This window comes from Falco punctatus, assembly GCF_963210335.1.
Source record: "Falco punctatus genome assembly, chromosome: 3".
Lineage (NCBI taxonomy): Eukaryota > Metazoa > Chordata > Aves > Falconiformes > Falconidae > Falco > Falco punctatus.
Genome location: NC_137582.1, coordinates 58,434,091 through 58,451,849, shown reverse-complemented (window position 1 = coordinate 58,451,849; position 17,759 = coordinate 58,434,091). Strand labels below are relative to the sequence as shown.

The 17,759-nt window shown below is 36.6% G+C and overlaps 1 protein-coding gene across 6 annotated transcripts in view; it reads left to right on the top strand.

Annotated features, from left to right (window-relative positions):
• The window catches only part of LPIN2 (lipin 2), a 47,192-nt gene that overhangs the window by 24,814 nt on the left and 4,619 nt on the right, over positions 1 to 17,759 (top strand). For 5 of the 6 annotated variants that reach the window (XM_080381382.1, XM_080381381.1, XM_080381380.1 and 2 more), the window contains 15 exons: positions 1,184 to 1,291; positions 5,456 to 5,579; positions 6,218 to 6,539; positions 6,781 to 6,880; positions 7,969 to 8,156; positions 9,327 to 9,420; positions 9,793 to 9,862; positions 9,964 to 10,053; positions 10,819 to 10,901; positions 12,018 to 12,162; positions 13,006 to 13,154; positions 13,605 to 13,691; positions 15,434 to 15,586; positions 16,618 to 16,732; positions 17,443 to 17,546. In XM_080381382.1, coding sequence (XP_080237508.1) covers positions 1,184 to 1,291; positions 5,456 to 5,579; positions 6,218 to 6,539; positions 6,781 to 6,880; positions 7,969 to 8,156; positions 9,327 to 9,420; positions 9,793 to 9,862; positions 9,964 to 10,053; positions 10,819 to 10,901; positions 12,018 to 12,162; positions 13,006 to 13,154; positions 13,605 to 13,691; positions 15,434 to 15,586; positions 16,618 to 16,732; positions 17,443 to 17,546 — 1,932 coding nt within the window. The remainder of the gene's footprint in view (positions 1 to 1,183; positions 1,292 to 5,455; positions 5,580 to 6,217; positions 6,540 to 6,780; positions 6,881 to 7,968; positions 8,157 to 9,326; positions 9,421 to 9,792; positions 9,863 to 9,963; positions 10,054 to 10,818; positions 10,902 to 12,017; positions 12,163 to 13,005; positions 13,155 to 13,604; positions 13,692 to 15,433; positions 15,587 to 16,617; positions 16,733 to 17,442; positions 17,547 to 17,759) is intronic. The other variant, XM_080381383.1, reaches the window with a different exon arrangement.

Here is a 17,759-nt window from a genome sequence, read left to right as displayed (position 1 = left end):
TCTGTAGCTCTCAAGTCAAGCTGTTACCATCAAGTTTCATAAGAGTACTACTACTGAATGAGAAGTGGAGATATTAAGATGTTTGTAGAGTCCTGTATTTAATACAGTCTAGACTGTCTTCCAAGTGAAAGACTTGTGCAAATTAGGTAGATCACTGTAACTGCTTATGGTCTAATGGGCTGTTTTGCATAGGCATGTAAATTCTAAATATTTATGTATTTTAGTAGATAATAAAATCTTTTTTTTCTCTACCCGTAAGAGAAATTAGCATTAGCATTCCAAAACAGCTCCAGTGCAACAGTGTTGAAAATAGAAGAAAAATGCTTTTTTCTTTCATAATAATGTCTTAAAGTAATTTCTAATGCATTTTACACTCAAAGTCCAGGCTTATCTTCCTTGTAGTCTATCCGCTGTATAGCCATGAAGCCCTTGATCTAACCTCAAAACAAGTTAGTTGTATCCTGAGAATAGCTATTAATTCCATTAAATTCAAAGAGCTGTAAAAAGATCTGAAGTACTTATGATGGTGATATTTAAAAGGGACTTCTGTGTAAAATATAGTGCATGCCTACTCAATAGGTCTTGCTGTTGATTGGTTGGCAGTTTTTTTTGCTATAGACACTTGAGTAGAGTTCCCAGTGCAAAACAAACCCCACTGTTTAGAAAAGTACAGCACTTTAGCTACTTATTGTAGTTCATGTTAATTTGTAAACTGTTGGGTAAATTGTGAGGCTAATGCATATTCCTATTTTCTGACTGGTTTTAAATTGTGAAATGTGCAGTGTAAACTGCGTTGTCAAAACTACCTTTTCTATTTAATTTTTCCAGTGATTCTAACATTTACATAATAACGGATGTGTAAATTTTTATGTTCATCTTTGGGGTTTGGTAATACTAGCTAGCTGTATAGAGTAATATCATTTATGCTATTGTGGCTTTTTTAATATTAAATTACTATGTGTTGGAGTAGTAGATTTTTAAACTTGCAGTATTTTCAAGTATTAATAATAGTTTTCATATACATTTTAAGTTACATAAAGGTGTGTTGCGAAGAAGGAATTTATGAAGCTATACGCTCCTTTCTTTGAATCTTGAGTTTTGAATAATATATAAGTAAATTTTCTAACTGAATTGATACTGACGATTTCTTATAGCTGACTTAATGTCCCGTGTATCTCCACAGAGGTTCCTCAAATTCATCACCAAAGGGTGAAGAACAAAAAGAATCTTTGATCTATCACTCGAAGGATCATTACCCCTTATCTGATGGAGACTGGTCCCCTCTGGAGAAGTAAGTCACTTTGTAATGTTATCATATATATAATGATTAATAATTAAAAAAATATTAATTGCAGTTTCATTCATTTTTTCCCCCTGAGCTGTAAAACTATCAGACATGCCCAACTTTTGTGGTACCAAATGCAGCATTTGATACTTACTTTGAATTTGTAATGGCCGCCTTCTCCACTGTATGTATGAAACACAATTTGTGGCTTTTTTTTTTATCCCACTCCAATAAAAACCAACAACTTTCTTACTAAAATTCACTAGTAAAGAAAGAAAATACAGTTAATAAAATTTCTTTAGATTGGGAAGTGTGTGGAAAATAAATATGTTCTCTGTGATTCACCCTAGCATAAACAACACTTGATGTGCCATAAAGCAATGTTGAATATGTAAGTTAGCTTTTGCCAGGTGAAGAAACACAAATTACTGGAGGTAAGGCTAGGTCCTAAACTTGAATCATATTCTACTTCAGAACAGATTTGTGTTACTGGAATTGTGGTATCTCTGGTTATTCAGAGATACCGGAAACAGTATGAGCTGGTGGTGGGTTCTTACAAATGGCATAGTACAGCTCGCCAGTTTTCAGTTACAGTGACTAGTACGCTTCTGTTTATACATTCAAGCTCTTCAATTTCTGATGTTCATGCTATTATATTCCTCTTGCATTCCATTTCTAGATTTTTCAAGGTTCACCCTTTGGGTTTCACCACTAATACTGATTTCTGTTCGCATAAAGAAAGCATTCTGTCCCTATGCAGTATTATTGAGGTAAATTTCATACTTTTCCTGAACATCGGACATAAGGAAGGACAAATATATATAGTATATAGCATGCTGAGCAGTATCTCGATTCATTTTAATACTTTGAGTGTATAGTTTTACCGCTGTTCAGTTTGACTAAGAAAACTGCCTCACAGAAGATACATTCAGTGTCAGTGAGGATTACTGGTCAGCCTTTGTGAGATACCCATTGTTGCATGTCGGCTGCTCAGTGCACAGGTGCCTGTTCTTCTGTATCAATAGGTGGTAGTGCAGAAAAGAGATTAAGCTTCAGAAAATACTTTTTGAAGTGTATGTAATCTCTCTGCTTTGAGTTTTTCCAAAGCTGTGGCCTCAGTAGAGTCTGAATGTGTAACACCATGCTTGGAGCCTGCTCATTCCCCCAGTCCGTAGCTTGTTAATGAACAGAAGCAGTTGGACAGGAAATCCCATTATCATTCCTTTTCATGTTTTGGGGTGACAACCACATCCTCAATTGTACTTGGTGATGTGTAGCCTTCAAATGTTCCCTAAACGTTTGTGGTTGTGACTGAAAAGTAGTCACAGTGTTTGACCCTGAGGACTGACACGGTGTTGTATGGGTTGTATCACACAGATAATGGCAGCACAGAGGCTGATACTCCTTTTGAGTTTATAAAACTCAACAGAGACTACCAGGCTATATCTTGGATATACGATTCATGTCTCTCTTCTTGTTTACATATTTAGGGGATAGTCTGCTTTTAACAACTTGTTTGTGCATCATGTGAGATGCCTAGGCTCCTTATAGTTTTGGTTCTTTTTTTTTTTTAGCAAGAAGCTATCCAGTACACATTGCAGTGCAACACAGAAATTGGCAATTTTCTTTTCCCTCTTTGGGGAGCTGGGGGGTGGGGATTGTCTCTCACATGAACCATCAAGAAGAAGATAAATTTTGTATGAAATTATTTCTCCTAAGCCACCAAAGAAAAATTTTTTTTATAATGTAGCCATCGTAACGTGAAAGAGAAATGGTAGGTTTTAATAACCTCCTTTCTGGAGATCTGGAAAAGCTAATTGACTTTTAGTTGAGGTTGGTTGTCTTGCTCTTCAGAACCCTTGCAGGGAGCTAAGGGAAGATAATAGCCTAAGTCTTTTCAATGAGGACACTTCTGCTTGTCCGATTCACTGTAATAAAACTAAGAAACATAGCGATCAACTGTTGGATACCTGATACCATCAATATTCTGTCTGTTTTAACAGCAATACTAGCATGATTAAATCATTAGTACAAGCATGTACCTTTTGACTAAAGACTTCTCCCTGAGAATGACAATGGAAAACTTAGGTTCAGGACTTAGGTTCTCAAAGTCCTGAAGTATTAAATCTTTTGCAGGTACTGCTGAATATTAATAAGAATTAGGCTTAGAAACACGTTAATGTCTGTATGGCTTCCAGTTGACTTGTGTTATAGGTGGATTTGGCATGTAGAGAAAATGAGTTCATATTCTTCCTTTTGAAGATTCCATTGAAAACAAATATGTACATGTATTTTCATCGATCTGTTACTTTAAATAAGCCCTCCTAACAGTACAGAAAATGTAATTTCTGTAGGAAATTGTTACAGGAGAACTGAGGGAGGAAATCTCTAAATGGGTTCTTTTTTGTGTTCCTGATGATAAAGGTTGGAAGCTGACAGTGGCATGAGTCATCACTGTAGACATGTTTAAACTTCCTTCTGTCTTGGATTTTGTGGCGTCTGTTTGAGTAATATGAGGGATTCTTACTGTCTGGATCGTGATCTGATCTGTGTACTGTCTGTTTTTACAGTCCGAATTGTGATCAGTTTAGCCTTGTATGATACTGCAAAACCCTGGCTCCACGAACCTCCAGAAAGTTTTCAGATGTGATGCTGCATTAGATAACTACTTGTTGCAGGAATTTTGTAAGGGGGAGGGAATTCCACACATTGAATACCTGTAGGGGTTACTGTAAAATTTCAGTGTTATGTCATAGAACAGCCCAAGTTAGGAGGGACCTTGAAAGATCACCTGGTCCAGCCTTTTGTGGGAAAGGGAGACTAGATGAGATATCTTGCATCCCAAGCAGTCACAAATTGAAAATATCCTGTGATGGGGACCACTTTCCTGGGAAGGCTGTTCTGGTGAATGATTGTTCTCACTGTAAAAGATCTCTTAAATCAGGATGAAGCCTTTCGCAGTGCAACAAGTGCAGAGCCCTGGACCTGGGGTGGCATAACCAAAGAGCCCAGTACGGGCTTGGATGTGTGTGGCTGGGCAGCAGCCTTGCTGAAAGGGCCCAGGGCTCCTGCGGACGGCAAGCTGAACGTGAGTCAGCAGAGCACCGCTGCAGCCCCAAAGGCGGATTGGGTCCAGGGCTGCATCTGGAGGGGTGTTACTAGCAGACATGGAGATGTGATCATCCCATTACACTCAACACTGGTCAGTCCACATCTGGAGTGCTGTGTCCAGTTCCTGTACTTAAAATTCAAAATCAAATATTGAGGATTTCATATGTGTATATACATATATATAAACCCCAAACAAACCAGAATACACTGTGAATGTCAAAGTGTAAAAAGAGCATTTCAATAATAGACAGTATAATTGCCCTGTTCAAGAAAGAAGAGGTTTGGATCTGTCCCAACACTAAATGCTACTTTAAAATAACCTGTTGTGTTTCCTGTCCTTGCTAAGATCATAAGAGCAAAATGATTTTGAAGTAATACCTTTCTAGCATTTTGCAGAGAGTTTTTTTCCACCTTAAAAATAGTCTTGGCTAAAGTAAATTTCAGAGGTCTGTTTCAGATTTATGGGTAATAACCACTATAGGAAAAACAGGATGGATTTTGAAAAGCCATATAGACCAAACACATCTGAAGGAAGTTTTCAAGTGATCTCCCCTCTCCAAAGTTACCTTGTTTATATTGTTTTTGCTGCATTGGGAATTGGTGTTGGTTTTGTGCATTTGTGAGTTCGGTTTGCAGGACTTCAATTACTCAAGTCTTGGCATAGCAAGCTTAAATGCTATATTTTTACAGAGGAAAGGAACTTGAAGCTAATTTCTGTCTTAATTTTAGATTAAACTCTGTTGTTGTGTTCTGTTTTGTTTGAAAAATGGAGCATGGGCTGAGGGGAGAGCTATACCTACACTGCAGACAGTGTAGGAATCTGTTTAGGGTGATGGCTATGTAAGTCCTTTAATGTGATTTTGGTTTTAACCTAATTCTCAGTCTGAAAACCCTGCTGGGCTTCTTGCCATGTTGCTGTATAATTGAAGCCCTGTTAAGCTGTAGAAAAGTCTTAACAAAGTAGCTGCACAACAAACGCATTTTAAACACTGTAGCTTTCTCTTTTTCTTTTTTTTTCTTTCTTTTTTTTTTTTTTTTCCTTAATTGTTGATTTGCTAGCCCTTTCTCTGAGCCAGTCTGCCCTAAAAGTGATTCAGAACTGGAAGTTAAACCTGCTGAGAGCTTGTTGAGATCTGAATCTCACATGGAATGGACGTGGGGAGGATTCCCAGAATCAACCAAGGTAAACTTATTGTCGGCTCTCACTTTGTGAACTGAGATTTGACGTATCTCGAATTGTGTCCTAACACTGGAAATCTGCCGCGGTTCTTGAGAAGGATTCAGCTGAAATGGGGAAGTAGCGCCCCCTTGTGGCTGGAAGATGATAGAATATGTTACGTTCAAAAGCTGGTCAACAAAGTAATTTCAGAAAACCTAACAGTAAAAGTCTGAAATTTTAAAATTTCTAGTTAGAAACCGAAGAAAGAAACTTGAGAAATTAATTTCCTTTATTATAGGCTAAGTTCTAGTTCATTCCAGAGGAATTTTAGCCTTGATAGAGTAAATTTGGTATCTAACAGGACAGCTGGTGACAGAAGCCCTGGTATGTCCACATTTATCCTTTTTTCTTGCTCTGGTTTAGTCAAGTCAGCATTTCCTCTATGCCAGTTTCTTTACTGAACTTGTAAATAAGCTAGTATGAAGCTTCTGTTGCAGGGGACTTTGCTAATAAGGTGGGGCATGTTTTATGTTGCTAAAATACATGTTTAAATTCTTACCTGGTATATTTGTGACCAGAATTTTACCATGAGTACAAATTCAATGTTTAGACCAGAATAAAACAAACGTGAAGTGAAAGGATTAACCAGTCTTGTTTTTCAGATAAGCAAGAAAGAGAAACTGGAACATCTCAGAACAGCTACCATTACTCCATCAGAGAAGACTCATTTTAGGGTCATTCTCAGCTCTGATGAAGTTGAAGATGATGATGATGTGAAAGATTCTGTCTGCACAGTACTGAAACCTGAGCCAAGAACTCATCCTCTGCTTAAGCAGATGGATGTTAAAGATTCTCTTGCTTCTGCAATCATAGAACCGCAAGATCCATTGCCATTAGATGCTGATCATCATTCCAGGCTGTTGGTGGACCCTTTACCAGAAACAAAGCCAACAACAAAAATGGACTCTCCTTCAAAAAAGAAAGGTATATAATAAAGCTGTTGATTTTCTCCTTCAGTGTGGTCTACCAAATTTGAGGCCGTAGTGGAAGTAGTGTAAAAGTGCCTATTCCATTTTTTCTATTTAAAGTCTTACCTGTCTAAAAGTATATTTAAACTCTTGCATTTATAAAAGCTACAAGTAAGTCTGAGTCTCTTACATTCACATTTCTCTTTAATGCATCTGGATAGCATCATCTTAATAATCTTATTTGTTAAAATTAATAGGAGTGCACAAGCGAAGTCATCATCAAGGACCTGATGATATTTACTTGGAGGACCTAAAAGCTTTGGAACCTGAAGTTGCAGCACTCTATTTTCCCAAAAGGTAATTTTGAATTAAAGTTCTTTGGAACTAGGGTTATATTGCAGTTGCACTGTCTGCATGTATGAAAAAAAAGTATTGGACTTCAGGTTTCTAGGCTTTTGTGGAGTAATTAGTACTGATGTCACTGTGAGAATCTGTTTTTAATTTGACAAGAAACACATTGAAAGATCACATGGGAGGTCATTACTGAGAGTTGTCATCTTTGTGGAACATGTATGTTCTGCAGATACAGAGGTGGGATAAGTTTAAACTGTGTGCTTCTTTTGCACCAGTACTGTATTGTGCCATATTGCTAGCTCTAGATAAGCACACGTCAGCTTGTTTTTTGCATGACCTGTACATCCCTTCCAAGTTTTTTTTTTTAATATCAAAAAAGACCAACAAAAAAAATCCCACCAGGTCTTCCTGCAAGGCAGCTCAGTCTCAAAATTCACTTTATTTTTAAATCAAATCAAAGCATTTTACACTCCTAAAATATTCTCCAGAAGAATAACTGTGTAGAAGACTTTGCAAAAATACAGCTTAATAAGAAGAGACTATTGGTTTATGTTAAAACTAAAATTGTAAACTTTTCTGTGCTTACTGATTACATTACTTGGGATGAAACTAATAACTCTAATCTTAGATGATGATGTGGTATTTTTTTACTTAAGAGGATACTTTTCCTTTCTACTGTACTTTTTCCAAACACAGTGTTCTAAAAACATCAAGCAGTGTTCTCTTTCCTTTTAGTCTTGTTCTAGAGCGTTCTGGTAAAGACTGAAGAGCGTAGTGGTGTTCTGCAAAAACAGAATGTAGAGGATCTTTTCCTCATTTAAATCCAATTGTGTTGCAGGCAAGAGAAACGTAATTATTTTCCTGGAAACTGTCAGTCTGCCAGTATTATGAAGGGTTGGGGGGGTGTGTTTGTGTCTGGTTTTTGTTTGTTTTGTTTTAAGTCTATGTTGTAATTTGATGTAGTACTTAAAAGAAATGCAACAGCAAGATGACTTTTTTGAGTAATCTTATAGCGTGTGTCCTGTAACCTAAAATTTATACGTTTTTTGCAAGTGAAATACTTATGGAAAATGTGGACTTCTTCTCTTCAGCGATTCTGATCCAGGCTTCAGGCAGTGGACAGAGTCAGACACCCTTTCCGGTTCCCAGTCACCCCAATCAGTAGGAAGTGCTGCCGCTGATAGCGGTATAGAGTGCATGTCTGATTCTGCTATGGACTTGCCTGATGTTACACTTTCACTTTGTGGGGGTCTCAATGAAAATGGAGAGATTTCTAAAGGTATGTGAAAGACTAAATCATAAACAGTAATAAAGCTCAGGCAGCTAAACAGATGAAGTGGCTTGAATGCTCTGATTTCCACTGTGCTATGCTTTGGCTTATTATTATGCTTATATTGAGAAAAAGGAATGGATAATCTGTCATTTTCTGAAAACCTGAAGCATTTACCAAGCAGAGATAGCAGAATTTAACCTTAAATTAATCAAGAGCACTTGGATGTCTTGAGAAACTTTGTCTGCTTTTTCTTACTACATACTGCTTATCCAACCAGCCACTCTTGTTTCTGGCTGCAATTACTTGCTTAGTCCTATATAAATCTTCACAATTCATATTCTTTCCAGTTGCCTGATATTTTTTCTTTTTCAGTTTTATTTTCTGTTTTGTTTTTTTGTTGTTTGGTTGGGTTTTTTTAAGCAATGAAAAAACTTTGGACTGCCTTTTCTCCTGCTGTATTTTTCCTATCCTAAATTTTTGTTAACCTTTAGATTTGCACCAGCAGATTCTTCTCTCTTCATGCTCTAGTTAGTTGTAATATTGAAGCTATATGCATTTTTGAGGGAGCACACAGTCTTCATGAACATGTCCTGCAGCATTTTTAGTATTACTCTTTTAATGGTCATCGTGTCCCTAATGAACAGCACTCCTGGTGACATGGTGGTAGTATTGGATTTGATTTGAAAGAAAATGTCTTCCTTGCAAGGGTTTTACACTAAATCATGAATTTCTGCAAACTTGTCCCTAGTCACGAAAATGCTATTAGTAGTCAGTGATTAAAAAAACCTGAAAAGCTGACAGCATCCTTCTCGCTTCCCTTTTAGTGTAGTATGTAGGCCCCTTACCTGTCATAATAATTTTTAAAGAAAACTTGGACAAGCATAACTCTTTTTTCCAGACTGCATGCTGAATTAGTTCCTACTTCCTTCGTATCTTCCCTCTTCTGATTTCTTAATTCTCATTAATGTGGCTATTGAAGTGTTGTGAGGCTTTCCCTGTTACTGAGGAGGCAGTCACAAGACTCTTGACAGGTAGGCCATACTGGCTTATCTTGAGTGATCCTGCCAGATCAGCGAAGACTCTGAAATGACAGAAAGCATTTTCCTAGATACAAAATAATTGGACATATTGGGACTTTATATTATTATTTCTAATTAAAATATGCTTCTATTACAGAAAAATTCATGGAGCATATTATTACTTATCATGAATTTGCTGAAAACCCTGGACTCATAGACAATCCTAATTTGGTAATAAGGATTTATAACAGGTAAGTTCTCTATATTGTGTAATTAGGTCATAGAAGATCTCTTTTAAAATCTACCCTTTAAAGTGACTGTATTTCTCAGCTTCTACTGGAATTTGTGTTTTTGATAGATCTGTTTCTCGGTCTCAAAGAGAATGATTTTGAACTGAAGATTTGCATTAAATTTAGCTTTAACTGAAGTGAGACTTTCTTTCAGTAGTTACCACTGATAATGAATTGTATATATTAAAATAACTCTGCTTGCAGAAAACTTTTAATATTAGTTTTTGGCAGCAAATAAATATTTTCTTCAAGAAAAGGGCAGTTTGCACGCTGATACTTATCTACCTCTAGTTGGATTTTGTAATATCTTATCAATAACATGTCTTAAAACAGGTATTATAACTGGGCGTTGGCTGCTCCAATGATTCTGAGCTTGCAGGTGTTTCAGAAGAGTTTGCCTAAGGTAAATAGATACATGGATATGTTTTTTTGAAGATTTTGTATGTAGTAACACATGATTATTTTGTTTTTCCGTACAAATTACAAACATGCCTAACTTTTCAGGCTACTGTTGAGTCTTGGGTCAAAGAAAAGATGCCAAAGAAGTCTGGAAGGTGGTGGTTCTGGCGCAAGAGAGAAAGCATGACTAAACAGGTAACTGAGACCTATTTTCATATTTGTTGTTGTTGTTCACCTTTCTGTAGCTGTTGAAAGATGAACGAATTGCAGTCTGTCAGAAGTGCCTCAGAATGTGGCTCATATAGCTGTGTCACTGATTGCCAACTGAGTTACTCAGCATTGTAGTAGTTGTGGCTGCTTCTGTATATTTAGTCTTAAATACCACATCTTTATTTGCTGTTACTAGTTGCTTCAACAAAATTTATTGTGTTCAACTGTTGCACAGTGTTCTTAAAATTCTTCCTTGTAAGCCATAAGCAGTTTTCAGGGGTTCTCTTCAGTCACTGCAGTATGTTTTAGGAATGTATACACAAATAAATGAGGTGCTGTGCTGCATAATAGATGTTGTGCTGAGGGCACCCCATTTTAGACTAAATTAGGCACATACTCAAGGCTTAAGAAACTTTAAATTTATTACTTCCCGCCAAAAAAATGAATTTTATAAACTTAGAGGTTGCCAGCTCCTTTTTAATGATAAGTTTGTCATGTTAAACTAGCAGTTCTCAACTTCTGGCATGCAGAATTTTGTTTCCTGAAATAATAAAAAGCTTTAATGGATGATCTCTTCATAAGCATCCTTTTGTTAAATAGTTCACAGAATAAGAATAAGCAATTCTGAGACTTACTATAGTTTATATACTACATCGATAGCTATTTGCTTAAGTGCAAACTATGAATTCACTTGGATCAGTTTAAAATGCTTAAAATGTCAATATGTTTTTTATTATTACATTGCTTTAGATACCAGAGGCAAAAGAGGGGAAAACTGAGACACAAAGAGCAAATGAACTTCCAGCAACCATAAAAGAGCAAGTTAATAGTAGGTGTGTTCCTGTCTGAAGACTGTTTTGTGGACTGAATAGTGTCTGGGGTATTTTTGGTTGGTTTTATTTTTTTAATGAAGAATTCAGTAGGAATTTTACTGTGGGAAGAACTTTCCTCTGCGGAACCAGATGTGTTTAGCAAACAGTTCAGCAAAATAATGTGGCAGCAAACACTGTAGGAACTACAAATACACTACAATTATTTCTTAAATCCTACTGTGTTTACTTCTTAAATAATCACATAACTGACAGAACAACAAACATATATATGGTAACCTTTAGTAATGGGCCAGTGCTCTGTAAATATAGTGGTATTGTTCCTGAGATAATGTTTGTCATTCTTTTTTTGTTTTATCTTGTTTTTTGTAAAAGCCTAATTTTGTATGCATGACTTAAACCATGTACAATTTTTTGTAATGTTAAGTAATTGAAACAATAAAATAATATTAATTACAGTGCACAAGTTGGCCAAAATTATGGTTAACAACTAGCACAAAACTGTCCCAATCCAGGTAATTTATTACTCATATTCTCCCATGATTTTGTGAAGATACTTGTAAATGTTATTGGTGTCTTAAAGGTTTAAAAACATATATTTATTGATGGAGTACTTTAGAGAGATTAAATGCTGCTTTTAACCTTGAAATCTCTGATTAGCAGAAAAATAAGTCCAAATAAAGTTAAAAGGTGAGATACTCCACTAACTTACCACCCACATCTTAAATTATTTAGTAACTGTGGCAGCTTGTTAAAAAAACCAAAACCCACTGTTACTCATTCAGTGTCCCTTTTCATCTGCAGTTTACCTAATTCATCAACACAGTATTAGCGACCACTTGACACTGTGTCTTTACTAAACCCATTGTGTATGGAGCCAGCTAGTAATAATAACGTTTAGAGCTCCACCAATACTAGCATGCATTACAAGTCTTACTTGCTTATTGGCATATGCTGAGTTTATCTGGGCATTCGATAGACCATGGATTTTGTTAGTCTATGCTATCAGGCTAGCAGCAAATCCTCAACATAAGCCAAAATTACTCTTGCCTAAGAATCTTACACCATTAAAGAAGGATTTTCTGTAGCTTATGCTTATTCTGGTTGATGTTATGTTAGACCTCCAGAAGATGATTCTTCTAGTGACGAAACATCACAGGAGTTGAAGGAATCCCTGAAAATAGATTCTGCCCCAGTAGAGCATCCAGCCCATGGGAGCATTACATCTTATAAGAAATCACTTAGACTGTCTTCAGACCAAATAGTAAGTGGCATGCATTTCTTGTACATAGGATGCTTCATAATTCCACTCTGATTCTAAGACTTGGAATTCTTCTGCTTTTTAGAAGTGACATAAGTACATTTCACAAAGTAAAAAATTATCTCCAGGTTAATTTTCTAGCAGTAGAAAAAGAGTGGGGAAATTTAAAATTTAAAAAGAAATTTAAAATCATTTCCTGTGGTAGTGTGGGCAGATGCAGGCAATTTTTCATTATTTTTTTCTGTTGTTTTTATTAAGAATCTGTGTTTGGATTAAAAAATAATTTCTTACAAAGTTCTATAATCAAATCTCTATATTAAGATGTTGCCCCAAAAGTGGCATTGTTGGCTTCTGCAATTTGGATACCCGGGGGTCTGAACAGTCTTAATAACTCACATTTAAATTGGTATGCAGTTTATTCGTCGCAGTCTAACTTCGAAGTTAACTCCGTTACTGTCTATACATGTAATCTTCATGAGCAAAGAATTTTGTGGAAGGTATGCACTAACTTTTTCTGGAAAATACTATTGCATACTGTAACAAACTGAGAGTTCCATTTGGTACTACTGTGAGTCTACTGTAATAGCAAAAATTAAAGTAGCAGAAAGTCAAATATCTGCTGCTGTAAGCAGCTATGGGAGTTGTGGACAAATACATGTACCCAGACTATAAAACAGACTTTACTAGCAGAACTGTGCCAGTGTTAAACCATGGTTCGCTTTTTGATGAGTTAATCAAAATAGTCAAGGAAGAGTATATGAGTCATTTTCTATCACTCATTTATGATTCTAAAAATCTTATGGTGGGGGCAACTTACATTTTCAATTATTTTCATTATTTCTAAAGGCAAAGTTGAAGCTCAGAGATGGCCCTAATGATGTTGTATTTAGTATTACAACCCAGTATCAAGGGACTTGCCGCTGTGCAGGAACAATATATCTCTGGAACTGGAATGATAAAATCATCATATCAGACATTGATGGAACAATAACCAAGTAAATATCGTTTTTAATTTTTGTGTGTTTGTGTGTCTTGCTTTATTGATCCTATCCTGCTTTAAAAAATAAATAAATACAACTATTACAGAATGTTCATTAACAGTCGTTAAAAATATACGTTGCTTTGATTTAATTTGTACTTGCATTTACAGCAAACTAGAGAGTGTCTTTTAAAAGAATAATGCAAAGGTGTTAATGTTTACCATGTGACTATTGCCCTTTCAGTTAGACTTCTCCAGATGTAGCAGCCATAGGTTAACTTGGAAACTGACTCGTGCTGGATGGCCCTGCTAATTGCTCTGTCTGGAGTAGTTACTAATTCTCTTTTAAAATTATTAGGACCTTCTGCAGAGGTATTTCTTTGAATGCTCATTATAAACTGTATATTCATTAGTGTTTTTCTTTAACAAAACGCATGTACATAGGTATCTCTGATTTTGCTTTTAGGTCTGATGCTTTAGGACAGATCCTCCCTCAGCTTGGCAAGGACTGGACTCATCAGGGCATTGCAAAACTCTATCATTCCATAAACGAGTGAGTATGTAATCTTATGAAGCCATTAGGATTTTCTGGAATTTAGGAATGAATGAGCAGGTAATTGGATCATTGTTAATAATTACGCAATTTATTACAATTTTTTGATCTAAATGTTGGAAAGTAAGCTGCTTCTGCCATACACAAACAAAACTAGGTTGTTTCCCCAGATGTATACTTTTACAGGAATGGAAGCCAACATTTTTACTAGTTCCTTTCTCAAACACTTGATTCTGCATTTTAGTTCTTGAAGTATGTGTGTAATGTTGTGATTACAAAACAGAACCATAATAGGAACAGTCTCTCACACAGTCATGCATATGTCCATTTCCACCAACTCAGGTTGATGCCAAAGCCTGTTACAAACATAGTACAGTGTAATTCAAACTTAAATTCCATTCTTCCAGTGCATAAATATTCTGTGTTTTAATGTGTTTGTTACCAAACTCAAGTGAATGTTGCTTAGGATAGATTTCATGTTCTGAAACAAGCCTGATTAACACCTTGCCACTGCCACAAAAGGAAGGTGGTGGCCTGGCTCAAGTTTTCTGTCATTTTGTTGCACTTACAACATAAGCGGATGCAGTTCAGTAGAACAGTAGAAAAGTAATTTGGCAAAACAGCAGTTTCCCGTTCCCGTCTCTGGGTTGGTCAACTGAATGTGCTCATCTTGTGCTCTGCAAGAACCTGCAGAGGCAGCCCATGTGCGGAACTTCCCCCTTGCAGCAGTGGTGTTTGCTTAGTTCAAAAGTGTTGTGAACCACACCCTTATAAGTGTACTGTTCATCCAAGAGACATACAGCCTTATAATATTTACGTGCAGTTAACCTAGGGCAGAATAAACCTTCATATTTCCTCCCTTTTCAAATTCGGGCCTTTGTTTAGCAAACTTTTTTCAAAAATATAGTGATACCAGAAATAACGCTTGCTGCTGAGAAGGATCACAGGATGATCAACTGTTAAACACTTCATTATCCACTTAAAATAATGAACTTTTATCTTTAAGTTTGGTAGTCTGTCTTTCCCCAAGAACATTTGGGGTCTTAGAATCTATTGTTGACCTTCATTCTTGTGGCCTTCATTCAGTGGCTAAACTTCATCTATGGAGATAACCTGAGCTTTTTTTTTTTGTATTCGGGGCATAATAGAAGAGTAGTTTCATAATTACTTGCCAAATTGAATCACATCTTTGAAAATGCACATAAACACTCAAGCCTTTTCTGCATGCAGTAACTGGGTACAAATCTGTGTAACAGATGAACCTACAAAGTCTGCAGGAAAAATTTAGGGGTTTGGTGAATGCTTCTTGTTATCTTTCACTCTGTGCTGCAAGTTCTGCCAACAACTTGAAAAAATCCAACAAAGTCAGATCTGGCATCTAATATTATGCGTTGCAGATAATTTAAATAATTGCTATCATCCTACAGCTGGGCTGAAAGAAGCTGGATAAACCAATATGGCACTGATTTAAACACAGTCTAGTCCATCTAATTGTGTAATTTGAGTATCACCATCCCTGCTCTTTTTGCACTCACGTTTTCTCAGTTTTGAGTCATGTATTTAAACTATTACATGCCTTGCAGATTTTTTAACAGTGGAACAGTCTTTTCTTTGTGTGTGTGCAGAGCACTGCAACAAGTCAATACCTGAACTGATGCCTCTGGACATTGCTATAACCGTATGCTTATGTTTGCAAAGAATCTTCAGCAGAAATATGAACTAAAATGATAATTCTTTTCTAGAAATGGCTACAAGTTTCTGTACTGTTCTGCCCGTGCCATTGGGATGGCAGATATGACCAGAGGATACCTACACTGGGTGAATGACAAAGGAACAATTCTTCCCAGGGGTCCTCTGATGTTGTCCCCCAGCAGTTTGTTTTCTGCCTTTCATAGGTAAGCATGTGGGATTTCATACATCCACTTCCTCCCCATCTCAGAGAAAGCAGCAGGCTAAAAAAGAATTGGCATGCTGATCGTTATAGCTGTAATCAAACATTCCACTCTGCTCTAGATTTGCTACTGAGACTTGATGTCCCTCTAGTGATTCTAGTGACCTTCTAAGCTATTTGTTTTGTCTGAATTTCACTTGTAGCATACTTCTGTTTCTGTGGGCATGTTAGAAGTGGCTACAAAATGCAAAATGTCATTCGCAGAGCAGTTCATTTTCCCTTTTCCTCATTCCTCAAGTCCATGACTGATTACTACTAGGTTCTGTTTATATCAGTACAATTTTATCTTTTCAAGTATATCAGGAAGGATTGTAGTGCAGTGCTACTATGGAAGATGGAGGGAAAAGGAAGAAAGCTGGGGAATGTAGACTGTCATACTAAATGGTCTTGCAGTGTTGGGGTGCTCCATATATGACTACTTAAAAAGCAATATGGACTGTAGGTACAGTTCAGCTCGGTCTTTTGAATCAGCCCTAGTCTACCTGTCCTTGATGGGAAGAGCTAATAGTGGAAAATCCTTTTTGGTTTTGCTTGTTTTTAGTAAAAACAACTGATTCTTGACTGGCAATGACAGTAACTTCCATTAAGGTCACTAAATAGGCTTTTGACACTTTTGTCAGAGACAGGAGTTGTAACAAGCTTATGTGTACTTGATTAGGTCTTCTGATTCAGATGGCCATCTGCAATAAAAACAGTTCACAAACTGCATTCACAAGTGGAATTTTCATCCCATTTACTTAGCTTATGCACGGATTATTCACCTGTTTTTTTTACTATGGATGTTGGAAAAAGCAGATGTTTTACTGTTCTGTTGTCTCTTGTGTCATTCTTGGGAAAACTACTGACCAATGTCTATATAACTACTAACAGTAGCAAGAGGAAGCAATGCAAAGATAAATACCAGATAAATGGGGGAAGGAGGATACCCTCTATCAAATCATGATTTAGAATTTGACTGTTGAAATTTTATTTTAGGGAAGTAATAGAAAAGAAGCCTGAAAAGTTCAAAATCGAATGTTTGAATGATATCAAGAATTTGTTTGCTCCCAGTAAACAGCCTTTCTATGCTGCTTTTGGAAACAGGCCCAATGTAAGTCTGCCCCTTTCTAATTGAAGGGTTAAAATGCATGAAGTACTTGGGAAGCAAAAGAAATAGGCTTTTCTTTTTGTCTACTTAAATTTGAATAAGGAAATGGAACACTGGTGCTTTTATGGAGCTGGTCAGGGAAAACCCACATGCAGATACCTTAAAAGCTGCTTTAACTGCTTATATGAGAAAGGTTACAAAGATGTGTTAGTATTTTCAGGATTTTATTGAATGTGTGCCACCTTTCCATACTCTTTTTTTCAGCATTTTTGACAGCTTTATAACCTAAGGATATTCATTCAGTGCTTCTCAGTCTCTAATCCTTTTCCCTGTTGTATAGTTCTTGTATTTTCTCTGCAGCTCAGTGCTATTGTAATTGGGCTAGAGAGAGAGGGGGTATTGTAAGAAGAATATTGTCACAAGGAATGGTATTGTGTGGTGTAGATTTTGTGTGTGTTTTCTGTTCCCAAGCCTGGGACCACAATTAAGAGTTTGGGGTGGGGGGAATGTTTTGTTATGCTATGTGTGTGCTGGGATTTTTTTTTGCTTGTTTGTTTTTTTGGCGGTTGTTTAGGAAGCTTTATTTTTTTGTAGGGGCAGTTTTACTGTAGCCTTTTTGGATCAGGTTTTCTCATTCCTTAGAAAAATTGTTTGTTTTATCACATTCAATAAGGAAATGTTGAAGCATTTGCTTTTGTTCATGCTTTTTGCAGGATGTATATGCCTACATGCAAGTGGGAGTTCCAGACTGCAGAATATTTACTGTGAATCCAAAGGGTGAACTGATCCAAGAACGGACTAAGGGAAACAAATCTTCGTAAGATCATTTTTGTTATTTCAGCTAAAGAAAGTATTTAGGCATGAGATTACAAAATCTTTGAGTTTGTAACTGTGATGGTTCAGGCTTCTATTGCGACACATGAAAATCCTGTTTGCCAGACACTTACAGCTTTGGGTACTTGACCGAAACTTTACAAAAAGAAAAGTAAACTGGCAAAGTTGAAAATTGCTTCTGCAGTAGTCATGCCTT